Genomic DNA, 15,843 nt, shown 5'->3' on the forward strand with positions numbered 1-15,843 from the left:
CTTTATATTATATATAATATATATTTATATATGTATAGGGCTGCTCCAGTGCAGCATTTTTAGGATATTTAGCCAGAGAAACACAGGGGAGCATGCTTAGTGCACCAGGGTGCAGGGAAGGGGCATCTGTGGTCCCCCCTCCAGGTGCTGTGCCCCATCACCACAGCCAAAATTGCAACCCCTGCCTCTTCCCACTTGAGTTTTAGGCGCAAATTTTGAGTTCGGGTCTCCGAGGGCTGGGGTGCCCTGGGGATGGGCGGGAAGGACCAGGGCGAGTGCAGGAGGGACACTAAGCATCCGCCACTGTGTTTCCCGACTCTGGAAAGACTCATCCACCTTCGCTTCGGTTTCAGCGCTTGCGCTCCCGAAAATGCACGCGCAAGTATAAATACAACCCCCGACCCCACCGCCCCCCTTCCCGCTCCCCCCAGCTTAAATATCCCCCCGCCCCAGCCCCGTCCCAGGTCTCCAGGCACCCCGGGTGAGTGTCAGGACACCTCGATGATCTCCATGCTGCCCGAAAAGCTGGACTGTTTGCTGATTTTGCCCAGCTCTTCCCGAGCCCTGCCCTCGGACATGGTCTCCTCGAATTCCATCTGGCAGCTCCTCCGCTTGAACTGCTTCTCGGCGCCGGCCTCCTCATGCCAGCTGTGCCGCCCGTCCCGCGGCTCGGCCCGCGCCTTGTCCCTCAGTCTGATCTCGCATCCAGCCGCCACCGCGCCGCAGCCGAACGGCGGCGGGTACGGGCCGGCGCTGGGAAACAGGCCCCCGCCGCTGCCGCCGCCGCCGCTGCTGCTGCCGGAGTCCTTGCCGAAGTACCAGCCAGCCTCACCCGACGGAGTGCTGGGGGACTCCAGGTGCACCCCGCTCCAGGCAGCGGTGGCGGTGGTGGCGCCGGGCGCCGTGGGCGGCTGGCTGAGCCGCGGGGGCAGCCCGTCCTCGGCGCCGGGGCTCTTACGTGTGCCGCAGGTCCCGCCAACGTTGAGGCTGAGCCCGTGGGCCGGCGAGCCCGCCGGGTGCCGGTGCTTCCGCCGCTGCCTCACCTTGGCCTCCAGCAGGAGCTCGGGCCCCGCGGGCCGGTCGGGGCTGTCCGCCCCCGGGGAGAAGGGGCTGAGGCTGCCCGAGCCCGAGGGGCTGTCCAGCTTGCAGAGTTTGGGGGCTTCCCCGGGTCCAGGGGGCCCAGGGGGGTCCTGCCGCAGGCCGGGGGAGTAGGCAGACTTGATGTCCAGGGAGAAGGAGCGTTTCAGGCGGTTGGTGTCCTGGATGCGCTCGGAGGAGAGGTGCAAGCCATTGAGGCCCTGCTGCAGGGTGGTGGGAGACAGGACCTTCGGGGTCCCGCCCTGCCGCTCGGGGTCACTGGTGGGGGACACCGAGCCGGTGCTCCTCGGCACATCCTCGGCCTTCTCTGAGGTAGGTGTTAGGGGATGCCGGCTGCCCTCAGCCACCTCTGCTGGGTCCTGCTGCGTATCCCCCTCGCCCCGGTCACCCTTTGACTTCAGGGCCTTGAGGAGCTTCAGGCTCCTCTCGTACTCCAGGAGCTGGCCCAGGAAGTTGAAGTTGGGCGAGATGGATGGGCGACGGTCCTTAACGAACCTGCCAAGAGGCACAGACAGCCCCGTTGGTGCTTGGTCCTTCGGTGGGCCACCCTACTCTCTCAGCCTCTTTAGGGAAGAAGAGGCATCATCGAGAACCTTCTGACCAGACCCTCCAAAGAAAAGGGTCTTGGGGAACCAGGGGGCCTCAGGATGCCGCAGGATTAGAGCTGGGATTGCCTCCCCACTCCCTTTTATTACTCCCAACCATTCCTCATTGCATGCACTTTATGAGTGGAGGTTTGGTTTGGTTTGGTTTGGTTTAGTTTGGTTTTACTGGGACCCAGTCAAGGCAAGACAGAGCTTCAAGGAGCCCTGACCCTCTCCTTCTGGGCTCAGCCTGCTTTCCTTCCCTGGAGTGAAGCGTACTGGCATAACCCCCCCACCCTCAGGGGAAAACTCACCTGTAAGCATCGTCTGACGACATACCCATGGTCTTCATGATGTAGGCGATGGCAATGGTGGCTGACCGGGAGATCCCAGCCAAGCAGTGCACGATCACCTGGCAGCTGGACACCTTAGCTTTGTCTGGAGCATGGCAGAGGAAATAAAGAGAACAGTGATGGTGAGCAAAATGGCTCTAGCCTCCCTCCCCAGACCTCAGTGCCATTGTGTGAGAGGACAAGACCAGGGAGGACAGAAGAAGAGTTCAGGTTGTGAAGGCTGAGAACTGGAGGCTTTGCAACCATTGTAAGAAAAGCTCACCGATGAATTCAATGGACTTGTCCAGCCAGGGAAGCAGCTTCTCACAGTAGTTGTCATTGACAGGAATGCGCATGAAGTGACTATCACAGATGAAGTCTGGCTTGGGACAGGAGTTGCTGGCATTTAGGACATAGCTTATCCCATTCTGTGTCATCAAGTCCTGGTGGGAAAGAAGCCATCAAACGATCAGCTGAGTTCAGACAGCACCACGTACTGAAGACCTGTCTTGCCATGCACACTCCCTGCCTTTTCCCATCCCAGCATTTTCTCCTGTGGGTCTCCTAGTGCTGCCTTGGCCTAGGTGATGATAATACAGCAGAGACCAGCTGAAAGGTTGTATTAACTTAAATGACACAGGTTTGAACCTCAGCAGTTATTTATTTTGGTCCAAGTAAAGTAATCAAGGCCAAAGATAACTGGAAAGGGGTTCCAGAGGGGAAAACCCAAGAACCCCAGTATGAGAAGAATAGGACAACACAATAAAGAAAATTAGCAAAACTCTGTCTGAAAGCTGTGAAAGTATCAGCTGAAGGAGAAAGGAGACATCTCACCAACAGAGTGGAGTGAGTCACTGGTAGCACCCTATGTTAAGCAATGTGGCCAGAAGATGCTCTGTCCATAGGGAACAGAGTGAGGTCAAGTGCGGAGGCCATGTGTGGGCAATGCTTCTCTTCTCCAAGCATGTGGCCACATTGTCGGGATGGCAGACAACAGTTCCAAAAGATGAACAAAACCCTCCAAGGAGGTGGGGAGGGAAGGAAATCATCAATTTCTCTGCCTGGCATTGGCTCCTCAGGATTTTAGCCCCAGAATTTTGGCCCTGGCTCTCCAGTGGCCGGTTCCTGCCCTTCCAGCAGGCTTGATGGAGCCAGCCCAGCTCCCAGCCTCACATTCCTGTCATTTTTCTCTTTCATTTCCTTCTACTCCCTGTACATAATTTCTCTCTCCCTCCTTTCTGTCTCCAACTCCCCTCTGCTGTCATGGTCCCTCTCCCTCCTTGCCTGCCCTGGATGAGGACGCCTGGCTGGCTCCCTCATGACTGCAGTAGGCAGATGCCTGGCAGCACTTTAACTGCAATTCCTTCCTTCCTTCTTTCCTTTCTCTTTCTTTCTTTCTCTCTTTCTCTCTTTCTTCCTTTCTCTCTTTCTTCCTCTCTTTCTTTCTCTCGGTCTTTCTTCTCATCATTACTTTTCCTTTAAACAAAATTCCTTCCCTGGTGTGACACCACAGCACAGCCTTTCTGGCACCTTTACGAGGGAACTGTGTGGTCTTCCCGCTGGGAAGGAGTCCTTAATACTTTCACCCCTCTGCATGACTGGGGTCCCCAATGGGACAGGGCAGACGTATCCCCACGACAGGGCTGTACCTTGTTCAGGACATCCTTCTGGGAGCCCAGGTAGAGATGTGGCAGGATGCGTGTGGGGCCGACGTTGGCCACAGGCAAGCACGGCTGGGAGATGCTCATTGGCAGGATGGCAGCTGGCTTCCCCTCACAGAGCCCTGGGAAGCAGGATGAGAAGGTGGCAAAGCCTCCTGTGGAGAAAATGGGGACATTGAGCTCGTAGCAGCAAGGCCGAGATCATCAGTACCTGGCACCGCGAGGACCAGGCTGGGGACAAAGTGGTGATAACCCTGCAGCACTGAGAACAGAGACTCGAGAAGCAACAAGCCACCAGCCACCACTAACCAGTGCAGATACACTGTGATGTCCATGACACACACACGGAGAAAGGAATGGAGACCCAGCTCTGATTTTTCCCATCGCAGCTGGATATTAATGCACGTGTGAGACATCCCACACCATCTCCAATGAAGTTGGCTCTTCTCAGCTTCATTCAGACAAATAACAGGAAGACAGTCCTTTTCTTGGCTCCCTACTATTCTGAGGACAGGGTCACCTTTTAATCGCAAAATCCATCAGGGCAAGATGACAACAAGCAAGCCCACTGAGATGCAAAGCTCCTGGGGTCTGGGACGTCAGCCCAAACCTTGCTACATTGGCTACACTTACACATTGTGGTTTCTGAGAGATGCCCCCTCTGCCCAGCCCTGCCAAGCCCATGATTTCTGCCACACCATGGTGGCATAATGGTACCTGCAGGCCACTGCTGTTTTTCATGCTCTGATCCTACTGAATGTGACAGCAAGCAGCATCCAGTTTACTGCACCAAGTTGCTGGGCAGTCACACTCAGATTGAGCATCTTGAAGCCCAATATTGAAAGAAAACCCCCAGCTGAAGTTGCAGTAGCTGGCATGTGACAGCCAGAGCTATTGTCACAGTGACTGGCATGGTCAAAAGCCTGAAGCCAGTCCTGAAAGCTTGAGCAGGGCTGCAAGCCTTGCCCTGCTTGCACAGTGGGCAGCAAGGGGAGCTGGAAAACCCCTGGTGCTGCTGCATGTCCTGCACAGTTGCATAAGACCACTGGTGATCCTGATTTGCTCTCACTCGCTGATCCCGTACTCCAGGGTAGAGCCAGGTCTGGCTAGCAGTGGCCTAACTTCACTCGCCTCCAGCTGAGGACATCTGGGTGGCAGCTTCATGCAATGGAGAGGAGCTTGAGTCATATCTGCCTCAAGTCTCCCTTGAGGTTTTCCCAGCCATGTGAATGAGCAGATGCAGTTTGACATCACCCAAAGGACAGAGAGGACTTGGGGGCTTAACTGCCTTTGACTGTCAAAGGAACCAGGACGCTCCCAGGAGAGCCTTTTGAAAGCCCAAGTCTCTGGACTGAGCATCATGAGAAACCCTGGCTCATCTCCACAGCTGAACAAGACCTTTTAACAAGCTAGTCTCTCTCCCCTTCAGAAGCAGGCCAGCCTTGGCATATTCTCAATTTACTTTCTCCAGCACTTTGGCAACATTTCTGCTGATTGTCCTGGAGCACCTTTCTGGCTGCTGGTGTGGCACCTACACTCTGGAGAGGCATGACTGGTGCTGCAGACAACCCACCTGACATGTCTGTGAGATGAAGGTGATGGAGAAGCCAGAGCAGTGCACAAAATCATGCTCACACCACCTGGGAACATCCAAGGTCCTCCATAACACTCCATCTCAGCACCTCCTGGTGTCAGCTCCCACTGACCCAAGGGGAAGGTGTCCTTCAACAAACCTCTTTCCTCCCCTGTCTTGTGTTTTCCTGTGTGGCAGCTAACACAGCTCCCAGCTTCAAAACCCAGTCAAGACGGAAGGAGTAGAGTTAAAGCACCTTATCTTTTCCAGCACTTCCTTTTCTCTGGCTCCCTCCGAAATGACATCACCTCTCAAGTGGGACATTAAATCAGAGCAAAAGCAGGAGGCCCAGCACAGGTGCAGCATAGCTCTGGTTACTGCTCATCCCTCTACTGTGTCCCCATTGCCAAGGACTGCCCATCACTAGCCAGAGCTCTGCATGAACACATGCAACCTCCCTGCTTTACCCCGTGCTGATGCTTGGGGGATGCTGGGGCAGCAACCCTGTGAGAAGTGCTCCCTTCAGTTGCCTCTAGAGAAGCCTGCAGCACTTGAGTTTGAGCGGGGCACAGATCTGACCCCTGGGCTTCTGTGAAACAACATGGGAATTTTTCTGAAAGAACGTGACACATTTTTGGGGAGCAGGGTGCACACAAATGCAACCCCAGGGATCAGTGCCTGCTCTGGTCTGTAGGTGCCCAGCCTCTTGCACTCACTCACATCCATCAGGAGCTGCCCAGGGCAGTGGATGGGTTTGTATGACTCTTTAAGGTGATCTCATAGTTCAAGCAGGTCAGGGCATGCTGCTCTCTCCCCATTGTCTGCCTCCACCACACTCAGCTGGCAGCAGATCCTCTGCCAGCCCTGCCTGGGGAAGTCCAGGCAGGAGCTGAGGGGGTTGTGAAGCAGGCAGGGATGTTTGTAGAGGGGCAGCAGCACCCTAAGCTGCAGTGCCTACCTGGGCAGGCTGCCACAACTGGAGGATGGTGGCACCTGAAATGATGCCCATAGCTCACCTCACTTGTCCTATGCAAAGCCTGAACCCTGTGTCCAGGAGCCCAGGCATGCTCCCAGCCCACCTGTCCTCATTTCCCCCATACTTGCAGCTGCTGAGGGCAGCCTGGCCTTGGGGAAAACCCTAGAGATGGGGCCGGGTACCCGACACCATCCCAACATGGAACTGACGCTCACCCCACCCTGTAGCGGCTGCTCCAGCATGCCTTTCATTTTTAGAAAGCAAAGCAGCTCTTCAAAACAATCCCAAAGGCAGTGAATGTCCCTGGCTGGGCTCCAACTGATACCTGGGCTTTCCTCCCCTCTATGCCCCAGGCCATGGATCCCAGATTTTGCTGGGAGAGAGCAGCAGAGCCCAATGAGGTGAGGAGCCAGGGTAGCACCAGTTCTAGCCTTTCCTCTTTTATTTGCAATGCTGGTGCCAGGAGCACCATTTCTCTTGGCAGCTGTGGAATTAAGCTCAGGAAGGATTTGTTTCTGTCATGGAGCGGGTGTTTGGGGATCTCTGGTTTCTTCTGGATGCTCCCCTCCCCTGGTGAGGGCTTGCTGGGGAGGAGCTGGTCCTTGTGTGGCACAGCCCAGTGAGCTGCTCGTGGCTCCAGCATGGAGGGCTCTCCAAACCATTCTCTGGAAAAAACAGTGTCTTCCTGCCTACTGCAATTACCTGAGGCAGAGATGGTGCCCAGGAGGAGAAGTGGGAACTGGAAGGGAAGGGAACCAGAACAAAAGTGGGGATGCTTTCACTGTTCCTGCTGAAAATGGAGGAAGGAGGAGCCAAGAACCAGCATCGGGCAGGTTCTGGGAGGCCTAGGAAGTGAAAATCACCCTCCCAGAAGTGAAAATCACACTGAGGCACAGAGTGTTGCTGCAATTTAGCGCCAGAAGAGTGCAACAACAGAGACCTTGCATCTCCCCCATCCCAGGTTTCACTCACAGGGTGCTGACCACCCTTCCACCTCCTGCTGTGCCCTGCAGAGACCCCTCTGGGCCAGCCCCCCGCCCTGCTCTGTATGGCCCTTCTGAGAAGAGAGGGGAAAACACCACAACTTCTCCCCTATCCCCATCTTTGCCAGGCACTCCCCTCTGCACATTTTCCAGCTGAACATCTGTGACAACCTCCCCAGTGAAACTGGATTTATTGTGAGAACAGATGCTGCAGAGGGAAGGCAAACAGCCTGGGAATCCTCTCCGAGCCTGTCCATCAGGCCAGGGGGATGATGCCAGCAGCATCTTTGAACAGGCTCCTGTGGTACCCGCACTGCTGCAACTGTTGGGAGCTGGGTGACTCCTCCCCTTGAGCAGCAAACTGCACAGTGAGGAGGCCCTTTGCCAGTCCCTGCACCAGTGTCTGCCTACGGCCCTGAAATGGCTGTAACCAAAATGAACAAAAAGACAGACAGGGCCAAGGAGATTACAAGGTGCAAGGACAGAGATGTTGGACTGCTGAGCTGGGACCCTGGCACAGCTGGGGAGCCCTCCACTGCCCTGGCTGTCACCTTCAGGTGGTCTCTGGGGACATCCTAGTCATAGCTGGGTCACTGACAACATCTCAGGCAAAATCTATCATCAGCAAGTGGCACTGTGCCCTTCTCTTCCAAAGCTGGGCAGCAGTGGTGGTGCAGAGAAGGTGACACAGGAGGTGACAAACTCCTGGCTAGGGACAGGGATGTGGTGTGGCATTATTTTCCTTCTGGTGGTAAGCCCCAGCTTTAGGGATTTACAATCCATTAAGCTGCATGAGATCTTAACGAAGACACTGCAGAGGATATAAAGAAGGTGTGGGACACATGAAGCATGGATATCCCAGCTCCCTGCTGTTCCCTGTGTCCCTCCCTGAACCGAGGCCACCTTTTAGGCTGGAGGTGTAAAGTGGAGATGGGGCTTGAAAACCCTCTCACACCTTGCTCTGATGGCTTCACTCTGCCCATTCATCTACAGCCCCATGGACTCACCACCTCCTTCAGAGTCCTATGGGATAACCCAATAGCTCTGGCCTTGATGCTGTGCCCTGCTGACTGCAAGAAGCTGTGAAAGGGCTGCCCAGGGCACCTGCCTCACTCCAAAACTGCTCCTCAAGAGAGCCACATGGCTCTTGAACATCCCCAGCCCTGTGAGTCTCATAAAAGTTCCCCTAGAGACACACCGAGCAGCATGTCCTGTTCAGCAGCCTTCCCTGTGCATCACAGGCTCAAAGGTTCCCATCAAGAAACAGGGAAAAGGTGACATGTCACTGTGCTGCGCCATCAGTTTGTGGCAGCAAAGAGGAGGGGAACAAGCACACCCAGAGGTGGAAATCCTCTCTGGGCCAGCAGCTGCCACACCCCACTCCTCACCCCCAGCTCTCACACTGGAAGCTAGCAGGAGACCTACAGGGATATTAAAGATGTGTTTTACAGCCCACCCTCATTGCTGCAATAATGAGAGTTAGAGAGCAGCAGTCAGAGCTGTTCAGAGACCGGTTCCCCATGCAGCTGCCAGAGGTTTTGCGGCAGCCCGCAGCCCCACCAGTGGGTTTTGTGCCTGTGCTCGTGCTGGAGACCCTCTGCCCCGCTAAAGCTCCTGGCAGCTGAGGGGGCTGAGAGAGGCCAGGCTCTGCCCAGCTCTCATTAAAATGCCTGTGGTGGCTGAGAGCTGCTGCCAGGGCGGCACGTGGCAAGGAGCAGCGGGGCATGCAAGCGAGCACGCGCCTCGGCTTGCTGCTGGAGCAGCCGCCACGCCGGCACGGCTCCCTCACTGCTGCGTTGTCTTGGTGGCCAGCATGGTGCCTGGATACCCCCTCTTCATCAGCCCAGCCCCTTGGGGGACATGCTGCTCCCAGCACTCTGACACATCCATCCCCAAGTGTTAAAGCACCTTGCTGAACTGAGGTACAGCAGGAGATGACAAGAGCTGAGGAGACTGCAAAACCCCAGCCCTCGCCTGCCTGCATCATGCTCAGCCTTCTTATGACAATGAGTCTGAGTGCTCGGCTGAGCTTCTCTGCCGCAGGTTGAACTGAAGGACAGAAAATGGAGGGGCCTGGCAAGCTGCACATCAACCCCCAGAGCTGCTGGGAAAATCCCTCTTTGCAAAACGCCATCTCCCTGACTCGTGCTGGGTGGCAGCCTGTTGGTGCCGGCAGCTAAGCTGGGCAGCATGATGAAACACTACTTACAGCCACCCTTACTCACTGTGCTCCAGGGAGCTCCGGGGCTTTGTCAGCATTTCCCGCTGCCTGAGACGTGTCTGAATTTCCCCTCTGCCTCCATTCTCACTGTTTCCCCGGGTACTGTAGTCCCCTTTCATTTTGCCCATCCCTCCCAGCAATGCCTGATGTGGACACAGCCCATTTGCTTGTGCATCCTTCCCACAAGCCTGGTGAAACCCTGGTGCTCCGCAGCCTGCCCAGCTTGCCCTCTCCTGGATGATGCTTTTTTATGTCCCCCCATCTCAGTGCATTGGAGAGAGATGCCCAGTTTTCAACTGGTCTCTTTTTCCACTCCCCCACTCCCCTGCCCAGGTTTCACCATCCCCTCATTTGGCACAAAATTTCATCACCCCACTGCCGGCTCAGTTTTGTTTTTTTTTTTTTCCAGGCAATGGGGATGAGAAAGCCGATGAATCAGCCCTATTATGGATTCACGTGCATTCCCTGTTTCCCCAATGGTCACCCCAAACAGCCTCTGTCCATCTGCTGCTACAGTGCCCTGCTGCCTCCCAACCTGCACCAGCCCCCCATGCCTTGCAGGCTGGTCTCAGACCCTGCTCCCATTCTCCCAAAGAAACGGAAAACATCCTTAAAAAAGAGGAAAAACAGCAGAAAGGAAGCCCTCCACCCACACAACCACGGACACACTCCTTGAGCTGTTGGGCTTGATTTTCCTCTGGTGACTGTGCCTGCTTTGGACCAGCCTTACTTGTTCTAAGTAAAGAAAAATGTGTCATTTCCAGGAGTGACTTATTACTAATGACACCATCACTGGGTTATGTGCTTCATGCCACAAAAACCTGTCAAGCACTTTTAGCAGCCTCCCATTTTAAGTGATGATGGAGGGGAAGTTGCTTGATTCAACCCTTCGGTAATCTAGGTCATCCCAGGCTCGGCATATTCTTAAACTGCTCCAGTTAATATCCCCTTCCTCTGCGTGCCCTTCGCCCTGACACCTTGGGGTGGAAACACTGCAAAAGCCCTTTCTGAAAGAAACCACCCAAGATAGGCAGGCAGGGCAGCGCTGGTGAAGCGAAATGGCTCCGTCAGGCAGCAGCGCAGCGCTCTGAGCCCATGGCTCCTTGTTCTCCCCGCCGTCCTCGCCCGTCCTTGCCTCCTCTGCCCGGTGTCCCCCCGCCGTCCTCGCCCGAGGACGCAGAGATGCTGGCGGCAGGTCCTGCCGCGGCTCCCGCAGCTTTCCTTCTTCCCTCCTCTGCTCCGTCCGCGCCCTCGCCAAGCCTGCCTGGACAGCGAAGGGTTCGGGGGAGCCCGGAGCGGTCCCCGCGGCCAGACAGTCTCACCTTACCCCGCACCGGGTGGGAAGGCTGCCTGGCGCCGGGGCCGCTGCAGATGCCTCTGCCCGCTGCAGGCAGCCGCTCACCTGCCGGAAGGAGCTGCCCTCTCCGTGCAGCTCCTGTCCCAGCCCGGCCGCCTCCGCCAGCGCCGCGCACATCGCCCCTGGCTGGGGACCGGCCATCGCTCCGCTCCGCTCCCCTCCGCACGCTCCCCGCTCGCTTCCATCTCCCCGCTCGCCAGCTGCCTGCGCTCTTTGTATCGCCAGCACCGCGCTCCGCTCCCCGCCGGCCACTCGGCAAAGGCGATCTCCGGCGCCCGGGCAAAGCAGGGCTCCGGCGGCGCAGCCCCCTCTTCCCGCTCCGTCCCCATCGGAAGGAAAGGCGCCGGGCCGGCTGACAAACCTCTCTTGTCCCTGCTCTCCTTCATCCTCCGCACCCTTATTTTCAGCTTCATCTGCCCCTCGCGCATGTCTGTCCAGAACTGGTCCTCGGAGGGAGCAATCATTACATCCACGGGCATCCAGGCAGCTGGGCTGCGGCTCGCGGGGGCACCTCTCACCGTCGCCAAACAACAGCTGGCGGGCAAACAAAATACTAAAAAAAACCAAAAAGCGCCCCTGCGGCAGAGCAACGCCAGCCTCCCCCCGGCTCCAGCCTTCAGGCTGAAAAAATAAAAAGCATTAAAAAAACCCCGAGCGGGGTAGGGGGGCTCGGCGTAGCCCCCTTTCCCCGGCCGCCCCCCTCTTCGCCTCCCGCTGCAGCCCGAGTGAGCTCAGCCCGGGAGCAGCCGCCCCATCCGCCGCCGCGCTCGCTGCGCGCCCGTACCGCGCTCATAGCTAACGGGTCAGGCATGCGGCCGCATTCCTTACTCAGCACACAGACACGCAGCACAACGCCGGGCTGACATATGCTCCGCTCCCTGCTTAAAGGCGCAACCGCGATTTTCTCTCCTGCTCAAAGCCCCCCGCAGCGAGCGGCCGCGGCGGGAGATGGATCGCTGCACCACGCCGGCTTTGGCCCCGCGCAGCTAATATGGGGACGGGAACGTGGTGGGAGGAAGCTCATGCCCACACCTCATTTTAGCACCTGCCAGGGCGGTGTGCGATCAAACCCCCACAACGAAGGGGGGATGCAGCACCACCCTCCAATCCCGGCTCCCTGCTGCTCCTCGTACGGTGAAGGCACCCCCCGGCTGCACCCCCTCCCCAAGAGCTGCTCCTGGCAGGACCAACCTGCATCCCCTGGGCACTGTTTAACTCTGAACCCCAGCACCAGGAAGGGCAATGCCATGATCTCAGCTTCCCAAGAGGGAAACCGAGCCACAAAAGATTAAATAACTTCTCTGGGGCTCTTTGCTGCAAGGCAGAGCTGGGAACGGGACAGGTCCCTAATGACCAGTCCATCTTGTCCCTTAATGTCTCCACTGAAAGCATCACCCAGGAGGATGCTCATCCTGGAGTGGTCCCAAACAGCTGGAGATGAATGGGTCCCAACAGCTGGCAGGAAAAGGGGCTGCTGGCACTGGGCTGCTCACACCTGTGCGTGGCCATGTCAGATGGAGTTATCTGCCTTGTCCCAGCAAAGCAGGACCATAGTCTGGAGGAGATGTACCCTCTGCCAAAGCCTTCTCACGTGCAAAACTCCAGCAAGAGGGGACATGTAGGAATGGCCTTTCCTAGTCTCACTGGGGGTCTATCCATCTCTGGTGGCTTCTGAAGCAGGTGGGGAGTGATGTATTTTCTTCTTTGCATTTGTTCTGGGGGAGAAAATTACTTGTTCCCCGCTTCCTACCCGCAGGACTCCTTAATACATCTCCACACAGCTCCTTACGAGTTTATTGGTCTGAGCCCAGGCCTCCAGAAAATCATTCAGGATTATAGTAAGCGGGGGAGAGAAGGGGGGGGGCATGTATTGTGCCTTTGAAAATCTGAACCTTTATGGGCTGAAAAACCCCAGGCTGAGCCATATGTGAGTGACTTCAGTGTTTTTCCTTTGAATGACATCACATGAGATGAGGTCATTGGCATTAACTAAGTGCTGTCTCCTCCTCCCCACCCTGAGTGGAGCCAGCCTCCTAACGAGCCTTGTTGTTGTAACAAATATGGTTTGATTATTATCAGATGTGGGTCAGAGGTTGGATAAAATTCAAAGCATGCTCCAACTAGGCTGGAAGAGAGAGAAGCAGCCTTCCCCCACAAGCTATGCTCAGGAAGTGACTACCACAGCAGGTCCCCGGGGGGATCTGTGGTCCCCCACATTTGCCACCACCGTCACTAAAAGTGAGGGCGCATGATGCTGGTGGCCAGTGCCAATGCCTGCCAGGGTAGAGATCCCTCCATGTGCCACTGCCACTGTGCCAGCAGTGCTCTACCCATGCTGGTCAGTGATCCAGCTGTGACCAGCTCTGGTGGCTGTGCCTGGGGGTCTACTGGGGTGGACCTAATCGCTCTACCGGGGTCACTAGGTTATGCAGGGGCAGTGGCCAAGGAAGCATGTGGTGAATTAGGGGGTGCAATACTCAACCTGCCCCTGACCCAGAGATGCACAAACAAAACTCGCCTTTCCTCACTGACCTCTGGTTGTCCACCTCCCTCAGGCTTCCAAGAGCCCTGGGCACAAGTTATTCTGGTAATGTCAGGGTCCTTCAGGATGTGTTTGGACTGAGATTTCAGTTCAGGGCTACTCGGAGCACCAGGTGGGAAGCTGGGCATGACACCAAGTAGACCTCAATGCAGGAGGCTTACCAGTGTCCCACACCCCTCTGATCCTCAGCAAAAGACAAGCGAGCAGAGATAGCCAGCAATCCCCCTCCTCCAGCAGTGTGAAGTCCAGCCACAAGGAGATGCCACCTGCAGCCACCATTCCCCAGGCAGCATCCTCATCTCTGCTCTCTCTCCATTTTCTTCACCCTTTTGCCAGAACCAGTACAGGAGTTGGCACCTGGGGCAGGGGGCAGCTGGCAAGTAGAGAGATAAAAGGCAATGTCCATAGTGCAGAAATATATTCCATGTATTAGCTACTGCCCCTCGGCCCTTCCCCCCAGGTGCTCCTCCTGGCCAGGCTGTCACCCATCCTGCCTCCAGCCCCTGTTTAGCAGACAGGGGTGCATCACCCAGGGAGAGATGCCCAGCCTCACCAGCCTCACTTCGCTCTCATTGCCACAGCACTCACTGGAAAAACATCCACTGTAATGGGTTGGAGAGACTCATGTAATCCTCGTGCAAGAGCAGGGAGCAGGATGAGTCCCTGTTCAGCACCTACATACCCTGTCAGGACAGTGCCTATAGCCTGGCACAAGCCCAGCTGGGCAGGGCCAGAGGTTCCTCTCTCCACCCAGCACTGGGACCTGGTAATAATTGCTAGTGACGACCTTTTGCAAGCATGCAGCACAGGCCCAGGGAAAGGGGGAGGTGGATGAGGGAAGGCAGATTTCTCAAAAGGAAGGAAGCTGTAACTGGGCAGTGGCTCCTGCCCATCAGGATCTCTTACTGGGGAAGTTGCCTTCCTCCCGCTGCCCTTCCAGAAATGAGAAATGAAATTACATAGCAGTTTTCTAAGTCATGGCAACCAGAGGACTGCTCTTCCCTAAGCCCCTTCTCCTCTGTCCCACTCTGCCTTTGACCCTTTTGCTTGCCTTTTCTGGGTCCAATGGTTAAAAACACGGCCAGAGGGGGAAGGGAAGCTCCTCAGGGTAATTATAGAATCGGGAAAACAAGTTGTCTGACGACAGCGTTGCTAAACAGGGAGGTTTAGAGCATAGGTCTGGAATACAATCAGCCTTGCACATACATGACCTGGCTTAACCCCTCCCAGGGATGCAGCCACTGGTCCCGCCGGGGCTGAAAGCCTCCCAGGCATCTCCTGGTTGTGGTTCAGGGTGAGAAGGGGGCACCTTACTCCGCCCCCATGCCTTGGACTGAGGAGACTGGGAGCACTCCCCAGGGCACCCACCAGGCTGGGTGTCAGAAGCTGGATGCCAGAACCCACTGAAGTGGGGCTAGAGGGCAAGAAAACACAGTCCTGCCCTGGCTAAAGTGGTCCCAGATGGCTTTGCTGTAGGAAAGGAAGCAACTCCTCCAGGGATGTTTTGCATGAGAGGGAGGGAGGTTAGGAGTTACTTAAAACTCCAGGATTGTAAAAATCACCAACCTTGGTCTTCCCATTTGATTTTTTTAAAAATGCCTTTCCCTCTAGGCCGGTATCAGTGTCCTACCTCCAGTCCATCACCACAGGTAATCCCCCTGCACCTCATGACCTACAGCCTGAAGCTTGATGTAACCTCCTGCACAGTCCTTCTTACCCTTCTTCCATTCCTGATCATCATGTGGGCAATTTTAGATGAAGAACAACCTGAATCCCCATTCATTGGTTCTTCAAAACTCCCAAATCTGGGAGAAGCAAGAAATTGAGAGTCCTGCAGGAGCTCTTTTTCCTGTCTCATCCCACTCCCATACCCTCCTTATTTATACCCACACTACTGCCAGCCAAGCATCTGCTTCTTTTGGTTCATCACAGTATGCTATGGGATGGAGATGGCCACAGGTGGATAGAGGTGCTTGCAGGAGGTTCAGAGACAGACTTAAAGGAAAATCTTGTAGGTACATCTGATAGATTAATGCCAGTAAGTCCCCAAGCGCTTTTAGACATTACAGCCTGAGGGTACCTGAAATAGCCTTAATGCTTCACCTACAAGGGTACTTTCAGGCCCATGTACTGAGCAGAGGCTCTGCTGGAGTCAGGGGACAAAACCCACCAGCTAGTGCACTCTGCACGTGCTATGTCCCCAGCAGACACACTCACACCCCAAACTCAACAGGTGAAATCGTGATGCTGTGCAGAGCAGGTGATGAGGAATGTGACCATCAAATTGCCAGCTGCAGTCAAGTCTTGCCTCCCCACTCCCATCAGACAGCTTGTGACTGATGAGCCCTGAGATTCGCTCACCTGGTTAGAGCACTGTGCTAATGACACCCAACACTGTGGGTTTGAGGGTTTGATCCCTGTATGCATCATTCGCTTAAGAGTTGGACTTGATGATCCTTCTGGGTCCCTTCCAACTCAGAATATTCTGTGATTCTGTGACCAAAGTGTGGGTATTT

At 55.8% G+C, this 15,843-nt stretch overlaps 1 protein-coding gene across 6 annotated transcripts in view; it reads right to left on the reverse strand.

Moving 5' to 3' along the window:
- Positions 1–426: 426 nt before the first annotated feature.
- The window catches only part of DUSP8 (dual specificity phosphatase 8), a 40,929-nt gene continuing 25,512 nt past the window's right edge, over positions 427–15,843 (reverse strand). For 5 of the 6 annotated variants that reach the window (XM_048305924.1, XM_048305927.1, XM_048305925.1 and 2 more), the window contains exons 4-7: positions 3,664–3,830; positions 2,298–2,457; positions 1,997–2,120; positions 428–1,593 (exon numbers count right to left, since the gene is read on the reverse strand). In XM_048305924.1, the coding sequence (XP_048161881.1) occupies positions 489–1,593; positions 1,997–2,120; positions 2,298–2,457; positions 3,664–3,830 (1,556 nt within the window). In that variant the 3' untranslated portion in view covers positions 428–488. Of the gene's footprint in view, positions 1,594–1,996; positions 2,121–2,297; positions 2,458–3,663; positions 3,831–11,146; positions 11,563–15,843 lie in introns of those variants that run through there. The other variant, XM_048305929.1, reaches the window with a different exon arrangement.

The sequence above is a fragment of the Corvus hawaiiensis genome, chromosome 6, assembly GCF_020740725.1.
Source record: "Corvus hawaiiensis isolate bCorHaw1 chromosome 6, bCorHaw1.pri.cur, whole genome shotgun sequence".
In the NCBI taxonomy this organism is placed as follows: domain Eukaryota; kingdom Metazoa; phylum Chordata; class Aves; order Passeriformes; family Corvidae; genus Corvus; species Corvus hawaiiensis.